Source organism: Rhinolophus sinicus, linkage group LG07 (assembly GCF_036562045.2).
Source record: "Rhinolophus sinicus isolate RSC01 linkage group LG07, ASM3656204v1, whole genome shotgun sequence".
Taxonomy (NCBI): Eukaryota; Metazoa; Chordata; class Mammalia; order Chiroptera; family Rhinolophidae; genus Rhinolophus; species Rhinolophus sinicus.
The window spans coordinates 25292766-25319977 of record NC_133757.1 but is presented as its reverse complement, the minus strand read 5'-3'; the positions used below and the strand labels follow the sequence as shown (position 1 = coordinate 25319977).

The 27212-nt window shown below is 47.3% G+C and overlaps 1 protein-coding gene across 7 annotated transcripts in view; it reads left to right on the top strand.

Moving 5' to 3' along the window:
• R3HCC1L (R3H domain and coiled-coil containing 1 like) overlaps positions 1–27212 on the top strand; it is a 185830-nt gene that overhangs the window by 126625 nt on the left and 31993 nt on the right. For all 7 annotated transcript variants that reach the window (XM_074339240.1, XM_074339238.1, XM_074339235.1 and 4 more), the window contains one exon: positions 11742–11851. In XM_074339240.1, the coding sequence (XP_074195341.1) occupies positions 11742–11851 (110 nt within the window). The remainder of the gene's footprint in view (positions 1–11741; positions 11852–27212) is intronic.

Here is a 27212-nt window from a genome sequence, read left to right as displayed (position 1 = left end):
AAAGTGGGCTACAGGGCAAGTGGCCAAGGCTGGAGCTTGAGCACCAGGACGTGAGATGGGGCCAGACACCAGGACGGAGACGCTGGGTGTCCAGGAGGAGCCTTCAGTCTGGTGAGTGAGGTACTCAGATCCTCCATGTGGGGCTGATGGGGCAAAAGGCAGGCTCGGGCTGGCAGCAGTGGGGATGGGAGGGACCTGTCATTCCCTTGCTGTACACTTTATGGGGGCTTCCTACACCTATAAAGTAAACTCAGCTCCTCCGTGGCCATCAGGGCTGCGTGATTGAGCCTGTGGCTGCCTCTTGGGCCTCATCCCCTCCAGCCTCCATGTCCTCATGCTCTGTCCACGTTGTTCTTCTTTCGGTCTCACTGATATATACACTCCTTCCCACCTCTGAGCCTTTGAATGCACTGGTCCTTCTGCCCTGGTGAACTTTCTCTCATTTGCGACAGTATCCTTTTCTCTGCAGTCCCGAATAAGAAAGGCTCTGGACACGCTCTCTGAGATCGATGCCTGCACCCTCTGTCCCCACAGTTATTTTCCGTCTCGCTCCTTGTTCTCTCATCATTCTGATGTCGTTCCCCTCACCGGCTCCCGATGGACTACCAGCTCCATGAAGTTAGCAGGGCATGTTGGTCCTGTTTACCTGTCTATCCTCCCATTTTGTTGGCACCTGATTAGTATTTGGGGAGGTGAGGGATGTGGATAAATTCAGGGCTTAAGAACAATCTCTCGGGAAACTTTCTGAAATGTTTTCTTTAGCACTAATTTAATCTTCAGTCCTGGGAAAGTAGGATTCACATCACTTCCTGGTTTTATTGCTGGAGTCGGGAAGAGATGAGGTGAGGAAAAGGATGTATGTTCTCGTTGGTGGTTCAAAAGGTAAAATAAATACATACAACACGCATTGGCAGGTTATGCTTCTTCAAGGCTTTGTTTGAAATGCCACCTCCTTCAGGAAGTCCTCCCCGATCACCACCAGCCTCCTCAGGCGTGACTGCTTCCTCCCTTGTGTTTTTGCTCACCTTTGGCCTACCTTCTGTGGTGCTTATCACATTCTGCCTGGATTGTGTTACTATTGTATGCCCATGCTTTTTTTTTTCTTTTTTTTTTTTATTAAAAAACTTTAAATTTAAGTGCAGTTGGTATACAACATTATATTAGTTATATTAGTTTCAGGTGTACAATATAGTGACATTTTTATACCTTACAATGCGATCGCCCCTACGATTCGATCTAGTAATCACCTGTCATCATGCAAACTTATCACAATATTATTGACTATAATACCATTCATCTTTATTGCCCATCCCCGTCTGTTTTCTCCTCTGGCAACCATCACTTTGGTCTCTGTTTCTGAGTGGTTTTGGTTTGTTTGTTATTATTATTTTTAAATTCCACATATAAGTGAAACCATATGGTATTTGTCCTTCTCTGTCTGATTTATTTCACTTAGCATAATACCCTCTAGGTCCACCCATGTTGTCACAAATGGCAAGATTTCATTCCTTTTTACTGTGTGTAATATTCCGTTGTCTATATACCTCATCTTCTTTATCCATTCATCTATCAATGGATGCCTAGGTTGCTTCCATATTTTAGTTATTGTAAATAATACTGCAGTGAACATAAGGGTGCATATATCTTTTCAAATTAGCGTTTTGGTTGGATAAATACCCAGAAGTGGAATTGCTGGGTCATATAGTAGTTCTATTTTTAATTTTTTGAGGAATCTCCATACTGTTTTTACAGTGGCTGCACCAATTTGCAGTCCCACCAACAATGCACATGGGTTCCCTTTTCTCCCCATCCTCGCCAACACATTTTACTTGTTGACTTTTTCATAATAGTCATTCTGACTGGTGTGAGGTGGTATCTCATTGTGGTTTTAATTTGCATTTCCCTGATGGTTAGTGATGTTGAGCATCTTCTCACATGTCTGTTGGTCATCCATATGTGCTCTTTGGAGAAATGCCTTTCATGTCCTCTTGTGTGCCCATGTCTTATGTGTTATATGTGCATGTCTGAATTCATCAAGCTACTTTTGGTTGCAAACAACAGAAACTCAATACAAACCAGCTTAACCCGTGAGGAATGTATTGACTCATGTAATTAGGAGTAAACAGGTGTTGCTAGCATCGGACAAGGCTGGATAGATCCAGGGAAACTATGATGAGAGCTTCTCCCTCTCTCCTTCCTTTCCTACCTTTCTCTTTGCTTCCCTCCTCCCTCCCCATCACTGCCATCTCTTGGCTCTTCTTTCTATACAGGGCCCTCATTCTCTTCTGTTGAAGAGGTTTTCTGAGTGGTAGGGAATATGACCACTGTCAGCTCCAGGCTTATGACATCGTTGGTCACTATCCATGGAGGATAAAACCTCTCTCCTGTTGTCCTGTATCAAATCCCATGGAAGCACCCTTATTGGCCTTGCTTGGGTCACATGCCCAGCCTTTTGACCAATCACTGTGAATGGGACAGGGATTGATGAGGCCTTGGTTACATGTCCATCCTTTCTGCCAGGGCACAGGCCACTGTGATTGGCAACCTCACTAGAATCACATGATTAGAAAGGGGGAGGAGTAGTTTGCCAAAAAAAGGAGGGCATGGAAAAGGGGTGCTGTGCAGATAAGCTTAAAGGAAGTTTACTAAAACATCTGAGGTATTTTACTGCATATGGCCCTTGGTAAAAACCGTTGAAAAAAGTTTTGACTCCCCTGGTCTAGAACATTCCCCTCTGAAATCATTGGCCAGGGGTAGGCATACAACCTCATCCAACCACAGAGGCCCTGAAAAATGCAAATCTACCAATGGATCCAGAAAGAGAAAAAGCAAAAAAATCTAGAGAATAGCACCAGTGAATTTTTAAAAATTACTTTACAGTTTTTCTCTGGTATGTAAGAGGGTGATTTTTAAAGGTAATGTAATTTTAGATCAGTGTATTAAAGATTATATTATAAAGTTTATTTTAACCACCCTTTATCTCCGTAATGTTTAAAAATGGATTTGGGTATTTTCCCCATTGAATAAGTGATATATACTGCTTCATTTACTTTAATTATGCCAAAAGGCAATTTGATGACAGATTTTAATGTGATATGTTTCTTTTGGGGACCAAATATATTTTAAAATGCAGGTTGTAATTATAAGTTGTAGCATAAAAAACTATTTTTACCGTTTCCCCGAAAGTAAGACCTAGCCAATCAACTCTAACGGGTCTTTTGGAGCAAAAATTAATATAAGAAAAATTAGATTAACATAAGACCCGGTCTTATATAACATAATAATTTTTGCTCCAAAAGACCTGTTAGAGCTGATTGTCCGGCTAGGTCTTATTTTCTGGGAAACACGGTAGTACCTTTTATTTGGAGTTACTAAAATTACAGTGTTTTGAAAAATCAACTAGTCTTTTTAATGGAAAGAGTTTCCTTTCTTTGGATATTCAGATTAAAGAGAAAGTTTAAAGCAGCTATTTGCAAGCACTTCTCAAAAACACATTGCAGGAGTGGATCCTCTTTATTCTTAGTAAAGAAAACCAAATTGTCTATAGTTACCAATGTGTGTTTTCCCTTGTTAGCCTTGGTTTATAGAGTATTAGGAAAATTTTGAGAATTATTCTGGCTTTTTTTTTTTGTGCTCCTCCTTAACTTGATATTGTATTTCCATCTCAGAGTTCCTTGCACTTCTTGTCTTAAACCAATGGTCCATACTGGGTGTAAATTAAACTGAGTATGACTAAACAGAAAAGGAATTTAATACCTCCCGATGGTAAAACTCCATAGGATGGTGGTTGGTGATCGGCTGAGTGATGAACCAACAGGCTGGAAAGTCAGTCACGCCAAGCTTATCTGATCTCAACTTACTCGGGGAGGGCGTGCTCTCAGGGCAAACCCTCAGAGCAGTCACACCATCCTATTTAAGAAAATAAATACTTATTATTGATTTAGAAAAGAACCGGGAGCATAGTATTACTGCCTTTAAGCTCATGGATTCTTTGCACTATCTTCACAAGGCCTTGAGTTCATAACCAACCTTTGGGAAATGCTTCCCGCCAGTTCCCACCAGCCTAGGGCCTGGAGGCACATCCTGGGACTCAGTCATCTTTGCATGTTGCGGTGGTGCCAGTCCAGTGTACTCCCCATAGGCTCAAAGGCTTGAGATTTGAAGATCAGAGGGAGCAAAGAAAAAAAGGAGGGAAAGACCAGTGCCCCCTCCTTGAGTGTATTCTGCAGACTTTCCAAGGGGTCGACAGCAATACCCAGGTCTGCAGCATGACTCTTACAGTCAGGGAAGAAGTGCGGTTGGGGCAGAAGGTCGCAGGCAGGACGCAGGTGGGGCTGGGAAGAGAGGCAAACATCCCCCAGTAACGGATGTGTGAACTCCCGGGCTGTGCCCTTCCCTGCCATGAAGAGCTGAGGTAATGAAGATAAAACAAGTTCAGAGAAGGGCAGAAGAAGCCATCCAGGAGACATGACTTACGGGAGGAAAGTTTAATTGGTTTAGCCTAAAAAGCCCATTACGCTCTCTGGTGGACACGGTCGTGCTATAAATATCAGCAAGGTGACAACAGGGAGAGGATGGAATCTGTCTGACTGGGGACAATGTTGATTGGAGGTTTGGACGGAGTGCAGAACCTGCTTGGTTTCGTCCCACTTTAGGGACTAGACGGCTTTCTTCCACTCAGAAAGAACCCTTTGTTCAAACAGAAGCACACATGGAATTCTGTTACATGAAACAGATGGACAGCTGAGCCTCTGTAGTTACAGTGGAAGAGGGGGTGCAAGGCCCCTCTCTGCCCCAACCCTGCACAGGTACCCTCACAGGCACCTCCCCAGGCCCCCAGGGCTTTGTTGGAAAACCTGTAGTTTGGGTGCTTTGAAGCCCCTCTTGCTGACATCCCATGCTAGGGAGTGACAGCCTCCCAGCAGGAGCTGGAGACGCAGGCCCAGAAAGACAGGGGTGTGGGATGCAGCTCGACACCGGGCCACTGGGTGGAGTGAGAGAAATAGAGCAAGAGCAGTGTGGTCTGGCAGCAGAGAGAGGCCCTGGGAAGGCTGCCGGTGCCAGCAGTGACCCCTGTGGACTTTCTTCCCGTGAAGGTGAGAGAACTCACCCACCCCAGACCACACACCATTCGTCCATGCACATATACCTAGGGCAGGCATTGGCCCATGCAGTAGGATTACTGCAGACCGTGCCTCCACTTTTTTTCATGTGAACACCTCTATAACTTTGCTATTAACATCTCCCAATTTGCCAAAGAGGAAATGAGGCTCAGAGAGGTCAGTTAACTCCTCCAATCTCACACAGCCAGGAAGTGGTTCAGCTGGTAATCCAACCCAGGCCTGACTGACATCGGCTAGTTCTCATCATGGTGTTTGTCCCCAAAGGGCAGTGTTGGCCTTGCTCCTCCCTCCACCCTCCTCCCTCTCCTTCCCACCCCCACCTTTCCCAGACTCCAGGCCCAGGAGGGCTCCCATGGCCTCCAGCTGCAGACCAGGATAGCACACAGCAGAGGCTGTGGCTGCAGGCCCATAACCAGCCCTCTCCTGCCCTCTTATGGCCGTCCCTGAACCAGCTTCTGCTGTAGGGCTCCCCGAGGCCTGGAGGGCCATTGAGCACCGGGCTCTCCAATGACAGAGGCAAGGATGCCCAGAGCCCTGGCTCCTAGAGAGAGGCAGAGGGTTCAAATCCACCCGCAGATAGAGAAGCTGGGGAGCACCTTCCCCAGGGAACCACCGTGGGGCAGCCTTGGACCCTCTTGACCCCCCACCCCCAACAAAGACAGCTCTGTGGGTCACACCCTGCTCAGAAACACAGCTGTCTGCTGCCTGGAAATCAAAGAAAAACACCCAGTGCTGGGGGAAGCACTTCTAAGCTCTGATTTCCTCTGTCTCCTTCCTCCCAACTTCCCTCCTCATCCTCTGTGCTCCATTTAACCCCCTGGACTTGACTGTCCCCAGATCTCTGCTTAGTTAGTCCCTTTACCTGCAAATGCTGGCTCCCGCCACCAGCACCTCCAGTCCTGCCTGGGAAATCCTACTTTCAGTGCACTCCCCAAACAGTGGACGTGTGATCCCCTCCCCTCCCTGCCTCCCTTATGAGACACAGTCACTAAAATCAACCTGAAGCCTCACTACTCCCACCAGATGTATAATTCCTGAGCAGGACCTGCAGTGCACCTGACATTTGGTTTTGGGTTTTCATCATTAAGTAATCATTTTCTTCTGTTGCTGCCTCCTCCTTATAATAATAATTTACTGGCAGCAGGATTCGTCATCATGCAGACTGGGAGTTCTCAGTCTGGGTTTAGGGCTGTCGGAGGGGTGACATCTGACTCCTCATTCAACCACAGGAAATCTGCCTTTGTCTTTTTCACCGCTACTTATTGTTCTTGTTCTCACTGTAATTTCACGTTGGGGCTCTGGGAAAGATTTTATTTGGAAAAAAAGCTTTTGCTTTTAAACACTTAAAAACCACAGAGGTAGAGCAACAAATATGTACGCAACCAAATATGTCATTTCAAAGAATGATTTTTGTGCATGTACACTTTTCTTCTTTTAAAATGATTTCCCGGGCATTTTGCTTCTGCTGTCTGGCATCGCCCTCCTCTGGAGGGTGCATTTGCCTCGTCCCTTCCATTAGAACGGGGCTCCTGAGCATCAGGGCTGGGTCCTGGTCATCCCGAAGCCCCGCCAGGTGCCTCCCACACTGTGGTACTCACTTAGCACTTGTGGATGAATGTGAAAGGGAAGGGTGCTCCCTGGGGGCAGTGGGACTGGCCGAGGGTGGATGGGAGAGAAGTTCACGTTCAGAATTTCTCAGCACAACTGGGAATACCAGAGGCTTTCCAAGTAAGCCTTTGTTGGTGGGGCAGGGCCCAGACCCCCTCCTCTTCCCTCCAGGCTAGGGAGGGGCGTGGCTCAGAGAGTGGTGTCCTGGGAGGGGTTTCCTATTGAGCCCCATGATGAAATAGGCCATACTGACCACCCCCATAGGCCGGTGGAGTAGGGTGGATGTCTTCCTCCTCCCAAACTTTTCCCGTGGTCCCCACTGCCACCATCTCAGAATGTCCCACTCCAGAGACTACCTCCATAAAAGTCTTCAAGCCGCATTTTGACTGGAGATAGCTGCAAAGGCTCCTGGGGCTGGTGCCTGCTCCATAAACAAGGCAGCTGCTGTAGATGAAAGTGCTCTGGGCGTGAAATCAGGGAACTCTGATGTGAATTCCCGCTTTACCACCTGAGCTGTGTGACTTTGGGCAAATCACTTCACTTTTCTGATCTGCTGTTTTCTCCACGATACGTGAGGATACACAACTCAGCCACGCAGGATGAGGGCCACTGCAGTCAGAACACATACAGTCAGCTGTTGGAAAGCTTAAATGGTTCCATCTCTCGTCTTTCCTCTTTCCCTATCACGGTAACTTCCCATCTCACTTTTATTTCTTTTCATTTACAAGTAGTAATTGACACCCAGCCCCACCCCTTGTGGAAACTGATCACTTTTCTTCCTTGGCCTCTTTCCCTCTCCCCAGTGTGGTCTCAGAGTCTTAGTCGCTCTCATTGTAAAGTGGAGATACTATTTGGTAACTCACTGGGCTGTGTGGGGACAGGATGATGTGTAGTCTTGGTGACATGTTCGGCGTGTAGTATGTGCTCAATAAAGGTCACTTTATTCAAGGAAGGAAGGAAGGGAACATACCCGGGTTATAGGGCTGCTGGGCTGCAATTCAGCAAAATCTCCAGGGAGGAGGGCGCAGGTGAGCTTCCTCTTGAAGGGCGGCCAAGGTGGGGTGTAGGGACTAGAGAAAGGACCTTTATTCCGCATACCTGCCTGCTCCCCAGCCTCCACCTGCTGAGTCCTGGCAAAGGCCCACCAAGTCCCCCAAGGACGTTTGAATCCGCCACACACTCAGAGGGTCTGTGCCCTTCACCTCACCTGAACATCCTGCCCTTCACTTCACGGAGGCGCACCTGGCAGTGAGATGCGCCCCTCAGCTCTGCTCAGAGGGAGGGACAGCCCTGGCCCCCTCTCTGTGGTCATGGCCACAGGCGGGGACATAGTGAATCAGAACATCACGGGGCATTGGCGATCTGGCCACCACCCTCATTTGCAGGTGACTTAATGGGCACAGACAGGTGACAGGCAAGGCTGAAGGTCCATAGCCCTTCATCACATCCGAGTGCCAGTACTTAGATAGTTCCTTGTTTAATGAGTGTCTCTCTTGCTGACATTCGCTCCTTTACCTATGGCGAGTGAGCTTGGGAGGACGTTCTATTTTCTTAAATGTCCTAAGTCGGGGGACCATGTGAACTATCCTCTGAACCTTTGAGAGTAAAAGGTAGCTTTATTTATAAATACACGGGGACAATAGGTATAAACCAGGCAAACTGGGCCATACACGAGGTGACCTGAGTCCTAAGCTGTAGGCGAAAACCATAGAGATGGGGTGTAGGTGTAGCCACAGCACCACCAAAGCCAACCTCCCTGGCGCCCTGCAGTCAGTACCCTGCTGGCTCACAGGGATAGTGGCAGAGTCAGTAACAGCAGAGACCAAGCGCCTGCCCCTCCCGCCTCCCACTTCCAGGGCTGCCTTTGTGGCAGGATGCAGAGGGATGAGTCTCTCCCACCGGGCAGGCCGTGTGACACATCATGTGCCCTGGGCACGTCCCTGAGCTGCTGCTAACAAATGGCATGAGAACAGCTTCCCTTTGAACGGCAGGACGCTCACGCTGTGCAATTTACAAAGTCCTTTTCGTTTTGCTCCAGCTCATTAAATCTTTATAATAACATTCTCAGGAGTCTGCATCATGATTCCCATTTTATAGGTGAGGAAACCAAGTCTCACAGACATTAGGGTGTCCCAAACCACACAGCTGCTAAGTGGCCGAGTGGGGGGCCTGGGCCGGGTGTGTGCACCCCTCTCTGCAGACGGCCCAGCATACGCGTGAATGCTCTGAACGGGAAGCCGAGTTTAGTGATGGGGGCTATAAATTATTTGCTAAAACCTCAGGCTAAGTACTAGGCATCCTGTGGTTTTGACTAAGTGTAAATGCCTTCCCTCAAGTTGAGGGCTTCTGGAAGCGGGGCTAGCCCAGCCGGGAATTCACTCCGGGACTGGAGAGATGTGTAACTTCACTGTTTGTGAGCTCTTCCTTGGCGTCTGTGATAACCATCAGCTAAAGGTTTGCCTTTCTCTCCCCTGCAAGGGTCCTTTCCAGCCTTTTAGGCTGAGCTTGTCTTGATAACTTAGGCAGGCTTTGGGAAGTGTGACAAGGAAAGGAATTAATGTGGAGGAAGGGCCTACTGTGTGCCGGATATATCACTTCCATTCATTCATTAAATCTCCAACGTGAGCCTAGGAGCCTAGGACGTAATGAAGCTCATGTTTCAAAGAAAGGAGTCATGTTTTAAAGAAAGGTGGTGGCCCAAAGCTACCACCAGGGAAGGGAGGAGCTGGGTCTTGAACTCCTGTGGCTGGTTGCTTTTCTCTTGCCCCTAAGGGCCTGAAGTCCCAGGGGGCAGTTCTCAGAAGCCAGTAGCATCCTGGGCAGAGATTTAAACTGCATTTAATTGAGACAGAAATAGAGACTGTTCCAAGTAATCAGGGACACTTGGGAGCATCAAAATCTGTTTGGAGAATTCCAAGGACAGAGACCGTGGAAAGTTGCTGACAAACAGCTTGAGAATTAAAGGGACTTAGAATTCTGTTAAACTCAACAAACTTTTATTACTGCCTTCTACAGGCCAGGTGTTGTGCCCGGTGCTTCGGGGGCAGCAGAGATGAAGGAGGCAGGTCCCTGCCTTTATGGAGTTGTCTGGATGGGGATGGGAACACTTCTGGCCTCACCACACTGCATGGCTTCATGCTTCAGGGCTGGAGAGTGGAGAGCCCTTTGGTGACAGTCCTGAGACATGTTTGGGAAGCATTGTGTTCTGGACCCTTCTCTTCTATCTCATCCATGTCAATATTCCCAAAGGCTGGAGGAGGAAGGATGCTGGTTTAACATTCTTTAGTCCAGAGTTTCCCAAACTTATTTGACCACGGAGCTCCTTCCTCTCCCCAATGCCCTCCTCCCCTCTTGCCCCTGGTGGGCTATTAACATCCTGAGAATATACCACGGATCACGTTTTGGGGCACGGTGGCCCGGAGCAGCTCCTTGGTGGGACTGGGAGACTAATGAACACATTCTCTTCTTTTAGAATAAACTAGAAGTTTCTCTGTTTAGGGCTATCAGTATTTCTCACTCCTTGCTCTCTTGGATAGAAGGTGTACCTACAAATACTTGGGTTTAGCTTTGGCTGCATTCTTAAAAGGGTGTCTTTTGAAATTGGGGGATTACTCAGGCCCATGAGCCTTTTCACTAAAGGAGCCCCTTGGGTCAGCACATAAGTGTTTGGGGAACATGAGTATAATCACAGTTTTCACAACGTAAGCAAGAGCACAGTTGCCAACTGGGGACTGATGCAGCCTGCAATTTAATAGGGAGAACATTCTGGAAAACAACAGAGGAGGGGTCATTTCCCTGTAGCTTGGGGGCTTTGGTGGACGGGGCTCTGCTTTCATCTGTACTGAGGTCATCCTGCTGCTGGCCAGACGCCAGGCATTTGTTTGCAGGATGAAAATGAGTGGGCAACTGTTTCCAACACGTTGACATCCAAGCCTTGGCCTTATGCCACTGGCCTCTTCACGAGGTGACACGTAGCAGAGCTGTTTATCCAGCAGAGTCTGTGCAGAGAAGTGACTTAGATCCCCAGAGCTGTAACAAAATTAAATGCCTCCATGGGTGTGGTGACATTTTTCCTTGGTTGGGAAATAGGCTGGCACCGTGATTAAGAGAATGTTCTCCAATGTCGTACAGGCCCGGCCCTGGCTGGGGCCTGTCATGCGATCTTTCTGAGCCTTGGATTCTTCTGTCAAACAGGGATAATTCCTACCCTGGAATGTCTAGTGCTTGATGAATTTGAAGGCCCCCCTGGGGTCTGCCATTATGATTGGATTGTCAACAGGAGAGAATATGAATGAACATGATTTGTAAACTGTAAAGCACTATACAAATGGAAAGGGTTATAGCTCAACTTTATGGAGTGCTCACTATTTACCAGGGTCTGTTCTAAATGAGTCACATGCATCATGTAAGCCTCACAACAACCCTATGAGATAGGATACTATGACTCTCCCCATTTCACAGATGAGGATACTGAGACCCTGAGAGGTTAGAAACTAGCTTAACGTTACATGCAATGGAACTGGGATTCCCACCCAGGCCTGCCTCTGCAGAGTCCCAGACTTCACTTCCTGAATCTTTGCTAGGGCAGACGTGCTCTCCTACGGGGGAGACGGGGGACCTGAACATTCTGTGGGAGTGCACAGGGTTCTGAGGGTTCCACATTCTTTCCTGGGGTCTGGTGCCTCCAGAGCTAGGAGTGGTGAAGGAGGAGGGAGGAGCCTTCTCACTGTGGCCACTGTAGGTGATAGTACTTCCCTGTCTCCTGGTGATGAGGTGGGAGTCAGAATAAAGGCACTGCTGCTGAGAGACTACTAGGAGCAGGAACATTTATCAAGCCGTCTGCCTCACTTCATCCTTACAGCTACTACGAGGGAGGGACAGCTGAGCACCTCATTTCATAGCTGGAGAAACTGCCTGGAGGCAGGCAGCTAGTAAGCTGCAGAGCTGAGATCCCCACCTGCCTCTCGGGCCTGTGCGTTTAACCAGCTTCTATATAATCTGGCTTTTCAGACCCAGTCGAAGGGCCAAAGGAGAAAGACATAGGCCAGTTCCTCGGCCAGGCCTGGAGAGAACCAACCGGGTCTTCACATGTTTACGTTTTATTCATCATCACGATGAAGGTAGGTCTTACTGTCCTGTGTTTACAGGTGAGCACATACAGTCTGCGAGCATTTAGGGACCTATCCAAGGCTGCTCAGATAGGAGGGGGAGCCAGGCCTGCCTGGCTCCAAAGCCCACCTTCTCCCTCCACAGCCTGTCACCCTTAGGGCCCTCAGCTCTCGGAGGCTCTGATTCCGTTAAAGACCCAGCATGCTGTCCTTCTCAGTGGGGGTCCCGGGGGGCGGGGGCCAGGCCCCTCTCACATCTACTTTATGCCTTTTTCCTCAGCAGCCAAGACCTAAGGGCAGGTGGTAACAATAGTGGGTAACCTATTTTTAGGGAGAAATGTGTTGATGGGGTAAACCAAATCATCTGCCTTCCTCCCATGATGGCCACCCCACAAGTCTCAGCAGAGAATTTAGGTTTCTCTTTCCTCTTGTCCGCTGAACATTTTCTGCCCCAGAATCACATGCCCTCACTAGTACCTTGTAGCGACACTGAAGGCAGCAGGCCCAGGTCCTCACAGCAGCAATCAGGGCACAGATCTGAGGCGTGGCTGGAAGAGCCAGGCTGCAGAGTTGCTGTGCTGGGAAGAGCTGAGGGAGTGAGGGAGAGGCTCGCACAGGCTGCGCCTGGGCAAAGGGGGAGAAGCAGGGAGAAGGCGTTCATTTGCCCCCTGGTTCCTTTCACTGTGTTATTAAACACCTACCACGTGACAGGCACTGTAGTTGGTGCTGGGGTTTAGAACAGAGGCTTTGGAGCCTGTCGGGCTGAATTCAAATTCCAGCTCCATCCCTGGGCCCATCATTTAACTTCTCTGTGCATGAGCATCCTTATCTGCAAAGCGAAGACTTTGGAGCACCCAGCTCACTGAGCTGGAATGAGGATTAGATGAGGTTATGTACATTACATACTTAGACAGTGCGTGACACATAGGCAGAGCTGAATAAATGGTGGCTAGTAGTGCTATTATTATCATCTCTGTCCTTGGGAGTTCAGTCTGGTGAGACACAGACATTAAAAGAAACAGGTAATTTCCTAATGACTTGCGCCAGGAAGTGACGCAGTGTTACACCAAGTAGTGATGTCAGAACCCCTGAGGCCATCTTCGGGGCTTTGCTCTGGAGGTGGATCTGGCTGCAACCTTCCCTCCATGCTGAGCCCGTGCGGCGTGGCGACTCCAGGACCGGGCATCTCACCATTTTATCCCTGCTCAGTTTCATCTTCTGAAAGGATAGGGATCGGAAAGAGTTGTGGAGGCTTCTTTACAATTCTACCCTGCAGACAAGAGACAATGAGATGGAAAATCCAAATGGCCAAAATGAATATACAAGAGCAAGAAGTTTAACTGCCTGATGACAGACAGCACATGAAATCATAATCCCCTGGCAGATGAGAAGTGTTTCAGAAGTGATAAGGCAGAAAGGGATTAGTGGGGTGACGTTGGGGACCTTCACTCCCCAGCCTGATGGGATTTCTCTGGGGTTGGGGTCTGGGCAGCCGTCTAGACTGGCAGGGGCTTCATCTTTCTGTTTTGCTGCACCTGGAAGGTTCACCCAGAGGTGGAACTCTGCTCTCAAGTTATCTGCTTTATTATATTCACGATCTTAAGGACAATATTTCCTCAGGGGCAGAGGAGACAAAACTTGTCCCCTAGAAATTCTCAGCTTTAATCAGACCTGTGATAATGTTAGTCTCCAATCCTGATTGTAGAAAATAAATAATTCTAAGTCTTTTCTTTATTGTTAAGTTTGTACCCAAAAGAGCATCTCCAGGAGCTAGCTTTTAAAAATGTAATTATTATTATTATTATTATTATTTTAATTAAATTTATTGGGGTGACATTGGTTAATACAATTATATAGGTTTCAAGTGTATATTTCTATAATACATCATCCATGTATTGCATTGTGTATTCACCACACAAAGTCAAGTCTCCTTCTGTCACCATATATTTGGCTCCCTTTACCCTTTTCTACCTCCCCCCACCCCCTTTCCCTCTAGTAACCACTATATGTCTATGCGTTTGTCTGTGTCTATGAGTTTTTGTTTGTTTATCTTGTTCATTTGTCACTTTCAGTTTTATGTCCCACATATAAATGAAGTTATATGGTTCTTGGCTTTTTCCGTCTGACTTATTTTGCTTAGCATGATAATCTCAAGATCCATCCATGTCACAAATGGCAGTATTTCATTTTTTCTTACAGTCGAGTAATATTCCATTGTATATATGTACCACCTCTTCTTTATCCAATCATCTATTGGAGGACACTTAGGTTGTTTCCATGTCGTGGCCACCGAAAATAATTCTGCAGTGAACACAAGAGTACATATATCTTTACAGATAAATGTTTTCAGAATTTTTGGGTGAATACCCAGAAGAGGGGTTGCAAATTCATACGGTAATTCTAAATTTTTTGAGGAACCTCCATACTGTTTTCCATAGTGGCTGTACCAACTTACATTCCCACCAGCAGTACATGAGGGTTCTGTTTTCTCCACAACATCTCCAACATTTATTTAAAAAAAAATAATTTTTTTATTATTTTGGAACAGATCGTAGTCTACTCAGATATGGAAAATCTACTTCCTTCTAGGAGGTCAGGTATGCTGGTGTTCAGATGAGATAGGACTGAAGCAAAATGCAGCAATGAGGGCTGCTGCTGGGAGGGCTGTTTATTCTGGGGTGGCTGCGATAGGGTCCAGGCAGGATTTGGAAGCTACAATAAGAGATTGTGGGCAACAGTGGGACAAAGGAGCAGACTGAGGAGGGATACATATGGGTGAATAGCATCACGCCTGCCCATGAGACTTCCCACCACAGTGATCTTGTCTTGGTTGTTGCGGGTTGAATGGTGCCCCCTCCCCTGAAAGATATGTCCCCATCTTCATCCCCAGAACCTACGAATGGGATCTTATTAGGAAACTGGTCTTTGTCAATGTGATCAAGTTAAGGCTCTTGAGGTGAAATCATTCCTGGGTTACCTGGGCGGGTCCTAAATCCTTATAAGAGATAGACGACAAGAGGGCCATGTGAAGACAGAAGTAGAGATTGGAGTCATGCAACCACAGGCCAAGGAATGCTTGCAACCAGGAGAAACTGGAAGAGGCTTCTGCCCTGGAGCCTTTGGAGGGAATGCAGCTCTGCTCACACCTTGATTTTGATCCAGAGATAATTAATTTTGGACTTCTGGCCTCCAGAACTGTGAGAGAAAAAATTGCTGTTGTTTGAAGACCCCAGGTGTGTGGTAATGAGTCATGGCAGCTCCAGGAAATGGACGTGGTGGGTATAGAACGAAATGGTGAGGACATTGATTGAAGACAAGAATCCACGAAGACTGTGACTCTCAAGCAGAGAGGACCTTCAGAGGCAGTGGGCCCAGGAGGGTGGTGGCTGCTGTGGGAAAGAAGGGAATAGAGATCAAAAGCCTCTCTCCGCTTCCTCAGGCCGCGCAAGCTCAGAGATCCTGGATGGGGACCTCTCCTGGGCGACATGGATGGTCAGGTGGTGATTTTCCTTTGATTCCTGCTTCTCCATCCTTCCAGTTATGTCCACCTGGCTTATCATGGTCACAAGGAAGAGATTTGCCCAGGTGACTGAAGGATGCATGAGAATATGAGGTGGCAGGGACATTAGCCCTGCAGTAGCCAACTCACACTGGAATTTAGTGCTTCAACCCGAGGTCTCAGCCACTCCAGGGCTTCAGGACAGTGCTGGGGCCCCCTGAGTCCTGGGGCATCTCTAGTAGCAGAGTCCATGTCTGGGCAGCTGGAAGGGGCTTTCTCTCTGTCATGGGCTGGGCTGGATTTCTGCTCAAACCTGCTCCATCTTCTCACCCCAGTCCTTGTTTTCTTCTCAACGCTTTGGTATCTGCTGCTCCTGATTGCTGGGTGCCTCCAGAGAGAACAGAATGAACGAACAAGCAGCACACAAATACGAAAGCGAAATCGTGCACACAGCCAGTCTCAACTTGGAAGCTATTTTATTTTCTTCTCCTAGGACATGTGTGTTAGTGGTTGTAATATTATATTGCACACATTAATATAGTCATATTTTCTGCTAGTAAAATTGTTGCTGGCTCATATAATGATATTAAATATATCAGTATTTCATGGTATTCCGCAAAAAGCCCCATAACTTCCAGGTGCTCAGCCACATGGACAAGTTTGAGAACCACTGATCTATAATACAGGGTAAAATCATTGCACAATAGGTAAGCAGGATGTTTGAAAGAAACCATTTGTCACTAATCCATCAGCAATCTGGGAGGTAGAAACTGTATCCGGACACAGGCAAACTGATAAATGTTAACTTCTCTAAATTTTTCAAAAAGTGTTTGATTAGATTTCAAATCTAATAGGATTGATAGGAAACACTCTTGACAAGCTCTTTTGGCCTCAGAGTGAAAGCAGAAAGGCAGCCTCATTACTGCCCGAGCCAAACTTAGCCTCGTGACGTCTACGCCACACTTTGTTTTGTCTGCGCGCTGCATGTGCAAAAGCCGCATCACAGATGTTGGCTCCGGCTCCAGAGGCCATGCACCCCACCTCTCAATCAGTTGACTCAGGAAGCATCCTTGGGAGAAGGGAATATCCTGAGGTCAGTGCCATTGTCCCCCTGACCTGAATTACATCCTGCTGAGCGATCAAACCAAACCCAGAAAAGGGACCTAGAGGCCCTGAAAACTCTACATTATTTACAGGAAGACATTCTGCAGAGGCCAAGAAGCCTCGTCATTGATTGGCCTCCTGCCAGAAAACATTGTTCTGCCTCTGCACTCAGCAATGGACCAGCCACAGTGGAGTATGGCATGCATCTTGGTCACTGGACACCCCCAAATCAGAGACAGTTCAGAGAAGTTTCCAGAAGGCCAAGGGGGTATGATTTGGGATGAGAAGCCAAAGACATCAAAAGAATGATTATAGGGGCCGGCCCAGTGGCTCAGGCTGTTAAAGCTCCGTGCTCCTAACTCCGAAGGCTGCCCGTTCAATTCCCACATGGGCCAGTGGGCTCTCAACCACAAGGTTTCCAGTTTGATTCCTTGATTCCTGTAAGGGATGGTGAGCAGTGCTCCCTGCAACTAGCAACGGCAACTGGACCTGGAGCTGAGCTGCGCCCTCCACAACTAAGATTGAAAGGACAACAACTTGACTTAGAAAAAAGTCCAGGAAGTACACACCGTTCCCCAATAAAGTCCTGTTCCCCTTCCCCAATAAAATCTTTAAAAAAAAAAAAAAAGAATAATTATACAAACAATAATAAAATTATATTAATAATAATATCACAAACAAACAAGGGACACATTTTAGACCTGTAAAAGGGGACTTCAAATCAATCAATCAATCAAACAAACCAGCAAAATTCTTTTGTGAAGTGGATCATATTATTTTAAAGCATGTACACAAAACAGCTAGAGAAAAGAAAAAGATTTAGTAAAATTTGTCTTTGATGGATTCACAACTGGCTTTTAAAGAAAACTATGAGTTTAGGGGCATGTTGTTCATTCAGTAATAATATATTCAGCCTCTACCATGTGTCAGGTCCTGTACTAGGCCCCGGGGAAACAGCCATGCCCAGGACAGACACTGTCTGCCTTTTGAGAAATGAACTCTTTGGTGGGTAAATAAATCCAGGAAGAAAAGTGGTAATCACAGCATCAGGTGTGATGACGGGAAGGGCTGATGGAAACCCAGCACTCGAACAGGGGGGCCTCACCCCCAGACCGGGGGAGTAGGGGCAGGAGTGGACATCACTGCAGTCACAGGTAGAGATGTAACCCTGGCTGACCGAGCCCCAAGGAGCATTTCTCACCCTGGGCCATACCTTGCCCCTTGGAGGGGAGCTACCAGGAGCACAAATGGTTTTGAAAGCATTTTAATGAGTGGGCCCATTCATCACGCAGCTGCTGCAGCCCCAGAAGCTCAGCCAGCAGGAGCATGGTGGAGTCTACCCTATTATAAATATTTGATCTTCTAAAACGGTATTACCGTAAATATTATTTGCTGCCCTGAAAAGTTTCATGCTCGTAGTTTTAATTTCCCACATCAGGAGTCTAATGAAGAGGATTTCAAAGTGTCTCTCCTGGGGAGGGTTTACTGGCAGGTTCCAGGCCAGGCCGGGGGTGGGGGGCAGGGGCGGGGGTGGGGTGGTAAATTCGGTGAGGGAGCCCCGGCAGGGCAGGAGTGGAGGCGCTGCAGGTGTAGATGGAGAAGGTGTGCTGGGGGCCATTGTGGGGTCCCAGGAAAGTGGGGGAGGTGGCAGTTCATGCAGGCTCTCAGAGAGCGGGTACAGCAGTGGGGTGGGGAGCATGGTTCTGGGGCCAGCTCTGCTTCTGCTTCACTGGGGCCCTCAGGAGCTGTCAGCCCTGCTCCTTTCCCTGTGAGCCCATGTTGCTGCTGCTCCCCGACACCCCATGACCTTCAGGTTAGAAGCCAGCCCCTCAGCGTGGCCCCAAGCGCCTCCGTGAGCTCACCTTATCGTCTCCTCATCCAGACCTCCTCACAGCCGGTCACAGCCCCGGGCCCGGCCGGCCAGTCAGCTGCAGTTGCCATCGCTGCCACATCATCGCCTTATCCTGCTTTCCTTCCCCAGCGGCTCCCTCCCCTGGAGCGCTGCTCTCGCGGCCTCGTGGCCGGCTCATCCCTTCCAGTCATCATGCGTTCACTGCTCCTGCCTCCTCCGTGAAGCCTCCTGGACGCTCAGGCTCACCTGCTCCTTCCTCAGGCCGCCAGACCCCATCCCTGTGAGGAGCTGGAGGACGGCCTGCTCTCCTCTCAGCTGTGAGCCCCTGCAGGATGGAGGCGCGCTCATCTTTCTCTCTCCAGGGCGAGTGTTTGGTTCACGGTGTTTAGCAGATGTTGAACGACGGGGTGAATGGCACAGATATTGTCAACTGCTGACGGCTTTTCATATCCGATGTGCTCTGTGTCCCTTCAAATGGCTTGGGCACATTATGATGCTTCTAAGAGGCTCAGAGAGCTCAAGTGGCTTGACCGGAGTCATAGCCAGCAAGTTAGGGGCATGAGTGCAGCCGTGGCGCCTCTACGGTGGGCCGTGGGGTAACTCGGAGTGATTATTGAGTATCCTGGGCTCTGGATCACCTGAGGGCTGGTCAGGGCACCTCTTTCTCGCTCTGGCTGATTAAGAGTTGAGGCCTCCTGCAGAACCGCAGTCCAGGGCCTCCTGCGGTTCCAAGGCACCGTGGGGTGCGGTGTGAGTGGAGGGGCTCTTCTTGGAGCTGGGAGCCACCAAGGGCTCCCAGTCATTGGACCCTGGAACCTGAACCCCTTGAACTTCCTTGAGCTTCCTGAGGCTTTCTTTTTCAAGTGTTTACAACCCCATTTACAGAAGCGGAAACTGAGGCACAGAGAAATTCTGTCACTGGCTCAAGGTCACACAGCTGGTAAGTGGCAGAACTTGGCAAAGAACCCCAGCTCTTAACCACTCTTGTTTCCCTGGATCTTTGGCACAGAAATCATGCCAGGGCCTAAAACAAATCCAGCCCCCAGGGTGGCTGCTGCTGATGATTTAAAGGGCCCAGCAATGCTTAATCTTGCTGCCGGGCTCCCTCATTTTAGCAGATGTTAAGATTTAAGAGCTCATAAAACTGAGCTATCACAGTGTCCTGCCAAGAGCTCTGCAGGGGGCTCTCTGCCCTGGGCTGCACCAGGCCTGGGGGGACATTCTTGTCCCAAGTCACCCTGGGAGAGGTCTGCAGCTATGAAAGCTGCCAGGCCTCTCAAGCCCTGCAGAAGCCCCTCAGGCTGTTTGTGTCCTTGCGAGGGCCAGACAGACATGCGGGGTGGCTGTGCAGTGACTGGCGGAATGCGTCAGTTCTTCAGGATTCTGGCGGCGGCAGCAGCAGCAGCAGCAGCAGCAGCAGCAGCAGCGCTGGCTGGGCATCAGGATTCAGCCTGGTCACAAAAGCAAACGAGCATGGACGGGTGACCCGCACAAGGACCATCATGCTATGGCCACATCAAACCAGAAGCTGCTGGTGCCATGGAAGCAGCTCTGTGGCCACCAGCAGCCCTACTCCTAATCTGCCCCAGTGGTGCTTTGCTTGGGGTTGGAACCCCCTTCCAAAGTCGAGGGCTCATGTCACCAACATGTATATTCTCCAGCAATGTCTCCGACACCTAGTGTGGTCCTGTCCTCTGGTACATATCCAATCAGTGTGTATTGGGTGGAAGGATGGCTGGGTGAATGGGAGGATGCATGCAAAGAAGGAAGGAAGGGGTAAGCCAATTATAAAAATGTCCCCAGTTCTTCATATGTCCCTATATCTGCACCTTTTGCAATGTGACTTTTCAGGTCCTCATTTGAAGAGGTGGAGGTTTTTCCTTCCCAGTCCCCTAAATCTGGGCTGGCCTTGTGACTTGGCTTGGCCAATGGAATGCAGTGGAAGTGACATCATGCCAGTCCCAAGCCAAGGCCTCAAGACATCTTGGGAACTTCTGTGTTTTCTCTTGGAACTCTGTGGAGCTACCAAGTGAATAAGCATAAACTGGCTTGCTGGATGATGAAAGACATGGCCCAGTCACCCCATCACCCCAGCCTCCGACCAGCCTCCAGACATGTGTGACGGGCCTCCAGCTGACCCACCAGCTTATCGCAGACACAAGATCACGCCCAGTCAAGGTCAGCCAAGCCTGGTTTAGATCAGCCCAGCTGACCAATAGTCTTGTGATAAATGAATGCCTGTTGCTTTTAAGCCATTTAGCCATGGAGTGGCTGGTTATGCAGTGATAGCTGATCTGGTGTCGAAACCGTGGGAAATGATGCCTTTAGTTTCAGCATAGTCCCAACTTCTCACCTTCCTTTTCCTTTTTATGCTATGCTCTCATCTCCTGTCACACCCTTGTCAGGGCCTACCATGTTTGGACGTTCTTCTAAGTCTGTGTCTAAGATGCTGGGCAAGCTCCTTCAGTTCAGTTCAGTCAACAACTTTTATGGAGCTCCTGCAGCATACAAGACAATCATTCCAGTAACTATGGAGACAGAGAAAAACAACCTATGGTGCTTGCCTTCCCTAAGCTTTTAGTAGCCATAATAATAGCAATAACAATAACTGGTATTTGCATAGTACCTGACAATGTGCAAAGAACTTTCACATGCATCGCGTTCAAGCTTACAATTGGGGGGTGACACAGCAGCAGGTTGGCTGCAGTTCAGCTATTGGTTAGTGCCTGCTGCCTATGCAGCACTGTGATAGATGCTGGTGAAAGAGAAATACATGACACAGGTTCAGAGTACAAACTCAAACTTCTCCAAGCGCTGGAGTGATTGAGTCTCCCTCACCCTTCACATGCAGCCCTGCTGGTAGAGGAATGGAGATGCTATGCCAAAGCCTTCAAGGAATAAAAGTAGAGTTCCACTTTTAGGTTCAAAGAATCGATTTTGTAAGAGCAGGTGAGGGGAGCCATGGCACAGCATCAGTCCCCGTGAAGAGGATATGAAGAGGTTTTAGTTGCCAAAGCTACAACTGAAAAGCCAATGCAAGTTGTAGATTACAGGACGAATCTAAATTCATTATGTGGTCATGGCTCGTCAGATCACATCCAGGAGAAGGCAGTCCAGGCGGGCTCTACATTCTGAGGAGCATGTTAATAGACCAGGCTGTGGTCAGAGGGAAATGACTGGGGTGGAGACAGCAGGAAAGGGGGAGTGGAATGAATGACTGAGGGAGTTTGCACTATTTAGGCTGGAGAAGAGAGGGCTAAGGAAAGATGGGAGGGCAGATTCGAATGTTTGAAAAGCTTGTTGTGTTCAAAAGAGCCGGTTGTTTCCATTGTTGTCCAAGAGGATGCAAGGTGAGGAAATGTAAAGGGACAAATTTCAGTTCAAATGCAGAAATAACTGCCTAACGTCTTGAGCGCCTGCCTATCAGTAGGCCAGGCTCTTCCTCTGTGGGGATCTGCAGATTCCTTGACTAATGGTTGCTAGAAAAGGGATTTCTGGGCATGGTATGAGTTTGGGTTCACTGACTTCTAGGGTTCCTTCCACCTCTGAGTTCCTGTGAAGGGCTCTGTAGAGTGGCTTCTAAGCCCCCAGGATTCTACAATGCTCTTTTATCAAGACAGATAAAAGGAAGGTCAATATGGAACAATGCATCCATCAGCTTGTCGGAGAACATTTGAAAAACAGTCTGTGCCAGGATCACGTTCATTATCCTTTCTATAGTGACCTATATAAATATTTTATCTATACATAACAGTTCATATGTACAAGTTATGTAAATATTGCCTGTAATTTATATAACTATATGACATGTATAGACATGTGATGTGTAATTGACAATGCTTCTCTGAAGAGGTGGGAGCAAAAGCCTGAGCCCCTCTTTTCATTATGATGACTCCCAATTAAAGGGTGCAAGAAAGTATGAAGCTACTGTGTTACCCAGAGGGAGCTGGAGAGGAAGGCAGATAAGGGAGGGTACTAACAAGAAACACCGTCAAAGGAGTGGTGGAACAGCAACGCTGCAGTGAACGTAGGAGTGCCTGTATCTTTCCCACGTAGTGTTTTGGATTTCTTTGGATAAATACCCAGAAGTAGAATTGCTGAGTCATATGGTAGTTCTGTTTTTTAATTTTTGAAGGAACCTTCATGCTGTTTTCCAAAGTGGCTACACCAGTCTGCAATCCCACCAACAGTGCGTGAGGGTTCCCTTTTCTCCACATCCTTGCCAATACTTGTTGTTGGTTGATTTATTGATGATAGCCATTTTGACAGGTGTGAGGTGATATCTCATTGTGGTTTCAATTTGCATTTCTCTGATGATTAGTGACATTGAGCATCTTTTCACATGTCTGTTTGGCCATCTGTATGTCTTCTTTGGGGAAATGTCTGTTTAGGTCTTCTGCCTATTTTTGCATTCGGATTGTTTGTTTTGTGGTGTTAAGTTGTAAGGATTTGTTATCTATTTTGGATATTAACCCTTTATCCGGTTATCATTGACAAATATCTTTTCCCATTCAGTAGGTTGTCTTTTCATTTTGTTAATGGTTTCCTTCACTGTGAAAAAAAAAATAATTTGATATAGTCCCATAGGTTTATTTTTTCTTTTGTTTCCCTTGCCCGAGGAGACATATCCAAAAATATATTGCTAAGAGCGATGTCAAAGAATTTACTGCCTATGTTTTCTTCTAAGAGTTTTATAGTTTCAGGGCTTACATTTAAGTCTGTAATCTATTAATTACAGCAGTGTTTACAATAGCCAAGATGTGGAGGCAACCTAAGTGTCTTATAGAAACACAAATGGATAAAGAAAGTGTGGTATATATTTATGATATATGAGGTCAGACAATTAAGTTTGCGAACTCATCCTAGAAAGTGCTACAAAGCTCATTGCTGAATGTCATTATGGTCACCTTCAAAGCACTCCCCTTGGGAAGCTGTGCACCAACACCAGCGCCTAGTCCACCCTTCAAAGCAATTTTGGAACTCTTTTTCTGGAATGGCCATCAGAGCTGTCATCGTATTACCCTTGATGTCCTGAATGTCATCAAAATGTCTTCTTTCAATATTTCCTTTATCTTTGGGTAAAGATCAGGTGAGTAGAGAGGGTGTTCCAATACAGTTATTTGTTTACTGGCTAAAAACTCCCTCACAGACAGTGCCGTGTGAGCTGGTGCATTGCTGTGATGTAAGAGCCGTGAATTGCTGGTGAACGGTTCAGGTTATCTAACTTTTTCACACAACATTTTCAGCAGTTCCAAATAGTAAACTTGATTAACTGTTTGTCCAGTTGGCACAAATTCATAATGAATAGTCCCTCTGGTATCAAAAAAGGTTAGCAACATCATTGCAAAGTTGCAACAAGTTCCTGAACTTAATTGTCAGACCTCGCGTGCGCGCGTGTGTATATGTATATATACACACATACACATATATGTACACACACATACACACACACAGTGAAATATTACTCAACCATAAAAAAGAATTAAATCTTGCCATTAAGCGATAACATGGATGGCCCTAGATGTTGTTATGCTAAGTGAAATAAGTAAAACAAAGAAAGATAAATACCATATGATTTCATTTATAAGTGGAATCTAAAAAACAAGAATAATAAGATAAAAGAGAACAAACTCATAGATACAGAGAACAAATTGATGGTTGCCAGATGGAAGGGGGGCTGGGAGAAGTGTGAAAAAGGAGAAAAGGATTAAGGTACAAACTGCCAGTTATAATAATAGTCTTGGGGATGTAAAGTGCAACATAGGGAATATGCTCAATAATATTATAGTGACTGTATGATGTCATATGGATAATAGATTTCTTTTTTTATTTTTATTTTATTTTATATTTACCATACTATATGTTTTAATCATATTTTTTTAGACATTTATCATTTATATCCCTCACTCAGTGATAATCCCCCTCCCCCATCCACTACCCCTCTGACATCGCACACAGCCATTACATTTCCACTGTCTCTATTCCTAATGCTGTACTCTGCTTCTTGTAACTATATGTATATATATATAAACTTGTAGTTGACATTCATTATTGTTCGGCTTCAGCTCCAGGTGTACAGTGCAGAGATCAGGCATCTACATCATCCCTGAGGTGGTCTCCCTAATGGGACAAGTATCCATCGGATACCCTACAAAATCTTTACAACATTATTGATTACATTCCCCCACTTGACTTTCATTTTCTTGGGGTGTTCATTTCGTAAGGTATATAAATGTCTAATCACTATGTTGTACACCTGAAGCTAATATAATATTGTATGTCAATTATAATCAAAAAGTAGAAAACTGTTTTAGAAAAGAATAACAGTGCTGCAGCATGGAGCCCAGGCAGCTGGGGGAAGGGACGCAAAGGTACATTGTTCACTGGCTCAGGGTGTGTTGCTTTGGCATGATGTTGACGATAATAGTAATAATAGTTAACATTTATTGAGCACTTGCTACAGGCCAGGGACTGTGCTTTATAAACATCATCTAATTTAAACCTTACAACAATCCAGTGCTTGTAAGATAACAATCCAGATCTTGTTATCTTTAGTTTACAGGAGAGTAATTACAGCACAGAGAGCTTAAGTAATTTATCCAAGGTCACACAGCCAGGAAGTGGCAGAGGTGCATTTGAACCTAGATCATCTCTCTAGAGCCTGCACTTTCAGCCTCTTGCAGTCACATCTTATTTGTCTGTCTTGGTAGTGCTCATGGAGGGCCGTCTGTCGGTCTTTCAGCCATCCACAGTCCCTAGGGTGAGGGGATGGCATCAAAATACATTTCAATAGTGCTGAGTGATCTCACCACCTCAGTATATTGATTCCTCATCCAGAATGAGACAGGCTAGAAAGATGAGTTCTGCCTGGTGGCATAAATTCGCTCTGTGTCCTTGGGGTTTTGTCTCACCTTGCCACCCCCTTGCCATTCAGGTGGCGGGCCTGCCTGTAGCAGAGCTGTTGATTCAGAGCAATTCATGACCAGCACATGGCAAAAGCCGGGACAATAGCTTCCACGCTGAGCCTGGACAAATGGCAGAGCAGAGCAGAGGGCAGCGTAATTTACAAGGAATCTTAGCAACCAAGCAATAGGCAATAAACCAGAAAATCACGGAGGAAACTCAGCAGAGCATGAGCTAAACGAATTGCAGGATTTGTGAACCAATTTACACCCATCAGAGAAGGGGTGAAAAAGGCTCTCACCTCTGGCAGACCTGTGGAAGGGCAGTGAGGACACCTTGCTGGGGGCAGCTGAGTGGTGGCCTCTGGGGACATTGCTGAGCAGATCTTGGGCTTCCCTTCTGAGAAGGATCTGAGTATGTTAAGGGCCCACTGTTGAGGGATGGATGTCAGGTGTGAGGGTTAAAAGTGTGAATGGAGTGACCCTCTCTTTTCCTCACTCTGAGGAGGAAATCGATTAAAGGTGGACAAAGTGTTCTCAACCAGAAACAGAGCCCAACTTTGGTCCTTATTCCAAGGAGTAAGTCTCTGAGGAAGTGAGCTCCATCTCTTGGGTGACGCACCTCATTATGGGGTCAGAAGCAGACTCGAGAGGACGTGGAAAATAAGCAAAGGAGGGACGAGCCCCTTCTTTTCAGGATGACATTGGCACATGTCTGCTTAGAAACACATTTCCATCCTGAGACTGCTGGGAGGAGCAAATGCACCTGTCCCTGGGTTTGTGGAGTGGGGAGGGGACAGGTTTTCATGACATCAATGTACTCACTCTAGTTAAACAAAAGTTCTGCAAGAACGCCTACGGAAAATGTGCCACCGTCAATGGCGCAGGGTGTCTCGTTCATGGTAGTCTGGCATGTTCGTATCTCAGTTCAATGAATTAGATACTAATAGTACTAAATGCACAAGACGCAGAATTAGCGTTAAGGGATATATTCTCAAGTTAAACACAAAGACTTTTAATAAGCCTTAATAAGGAGACCAACGTGCTCCCCCAGTGGTATAATTCTTGCTGACACTGCTGGGAAGTGATGAGTGAGATACTGCACTGTAGAGAAATGGGCCTCAGTTTCCCCATCTGTAACCAACGTTTTCTAGGGCCGTATCTAGCTCTGCTTTGCTGTGGTGATTCTCAGCAGCAGTAGGGGCTCAGGCCTTGCTTTGGGAGACCAAATATTATCCAAATTTCCCACAAGCCACGTGGAGCTCCTCCCCGAAGCTTCTGGAAAGCCTGCCCATTATTCTCCTACCCCTGGTTCTCCAGGCTCCACCGGACACAGGATGGCTCCCCAGGGCCTCTTTACTGCGCATCAGGACACAGCACAGGGGTCTTATACAGGACCTACACAGGCTCCTGCCACAATTCCTGCCTAGGAGACCACCTGCAATTGGTGAGAGGGATTGCAGTGGGGAGCGGAGGGTGAGAAGGCGAGGATGGCAGCTACCCAAATCCAGGACCCAGCCCTTCACCCAGCTTTCTGGCCCTGAGCATGACTGAGATTGCTTGTCTGCCCACCTAGTTGGTGGGACACAGAGTGATTCACACAATTTAGGCAAACGAAAGGATGACAACATGATGTGGGCTCTGGAGTTAGATGCAGGTGAGTTTGAGTTCTCCCTCCACATGGCTATGAGACTGGGGCAAGTAACCGTCCTTTGAGTGCATCAGCCTCCTTGTGTGTACAGCAAAGATAACACCTGCCACATAAGTCTGAGGAGTATCTGAAATAACATACCCAAGGTTCAGGGACTAAGATGTCCACATTCTATACCTACTCATCATCAGGACGTCCTAGAGATTCTAGCCCTGAGGGATAAGCAAGAGGCCCAGGACTCTGACTTGAGTTGGGATCATTGAGACAGGCTGAGAATACACATAGTAGTGAAGGCTGATTTCCAGGAGACTTGGAAACCAACTGAATGGTCAGAAGAATCGAGGCCAGTGGGATACAATCAAGAA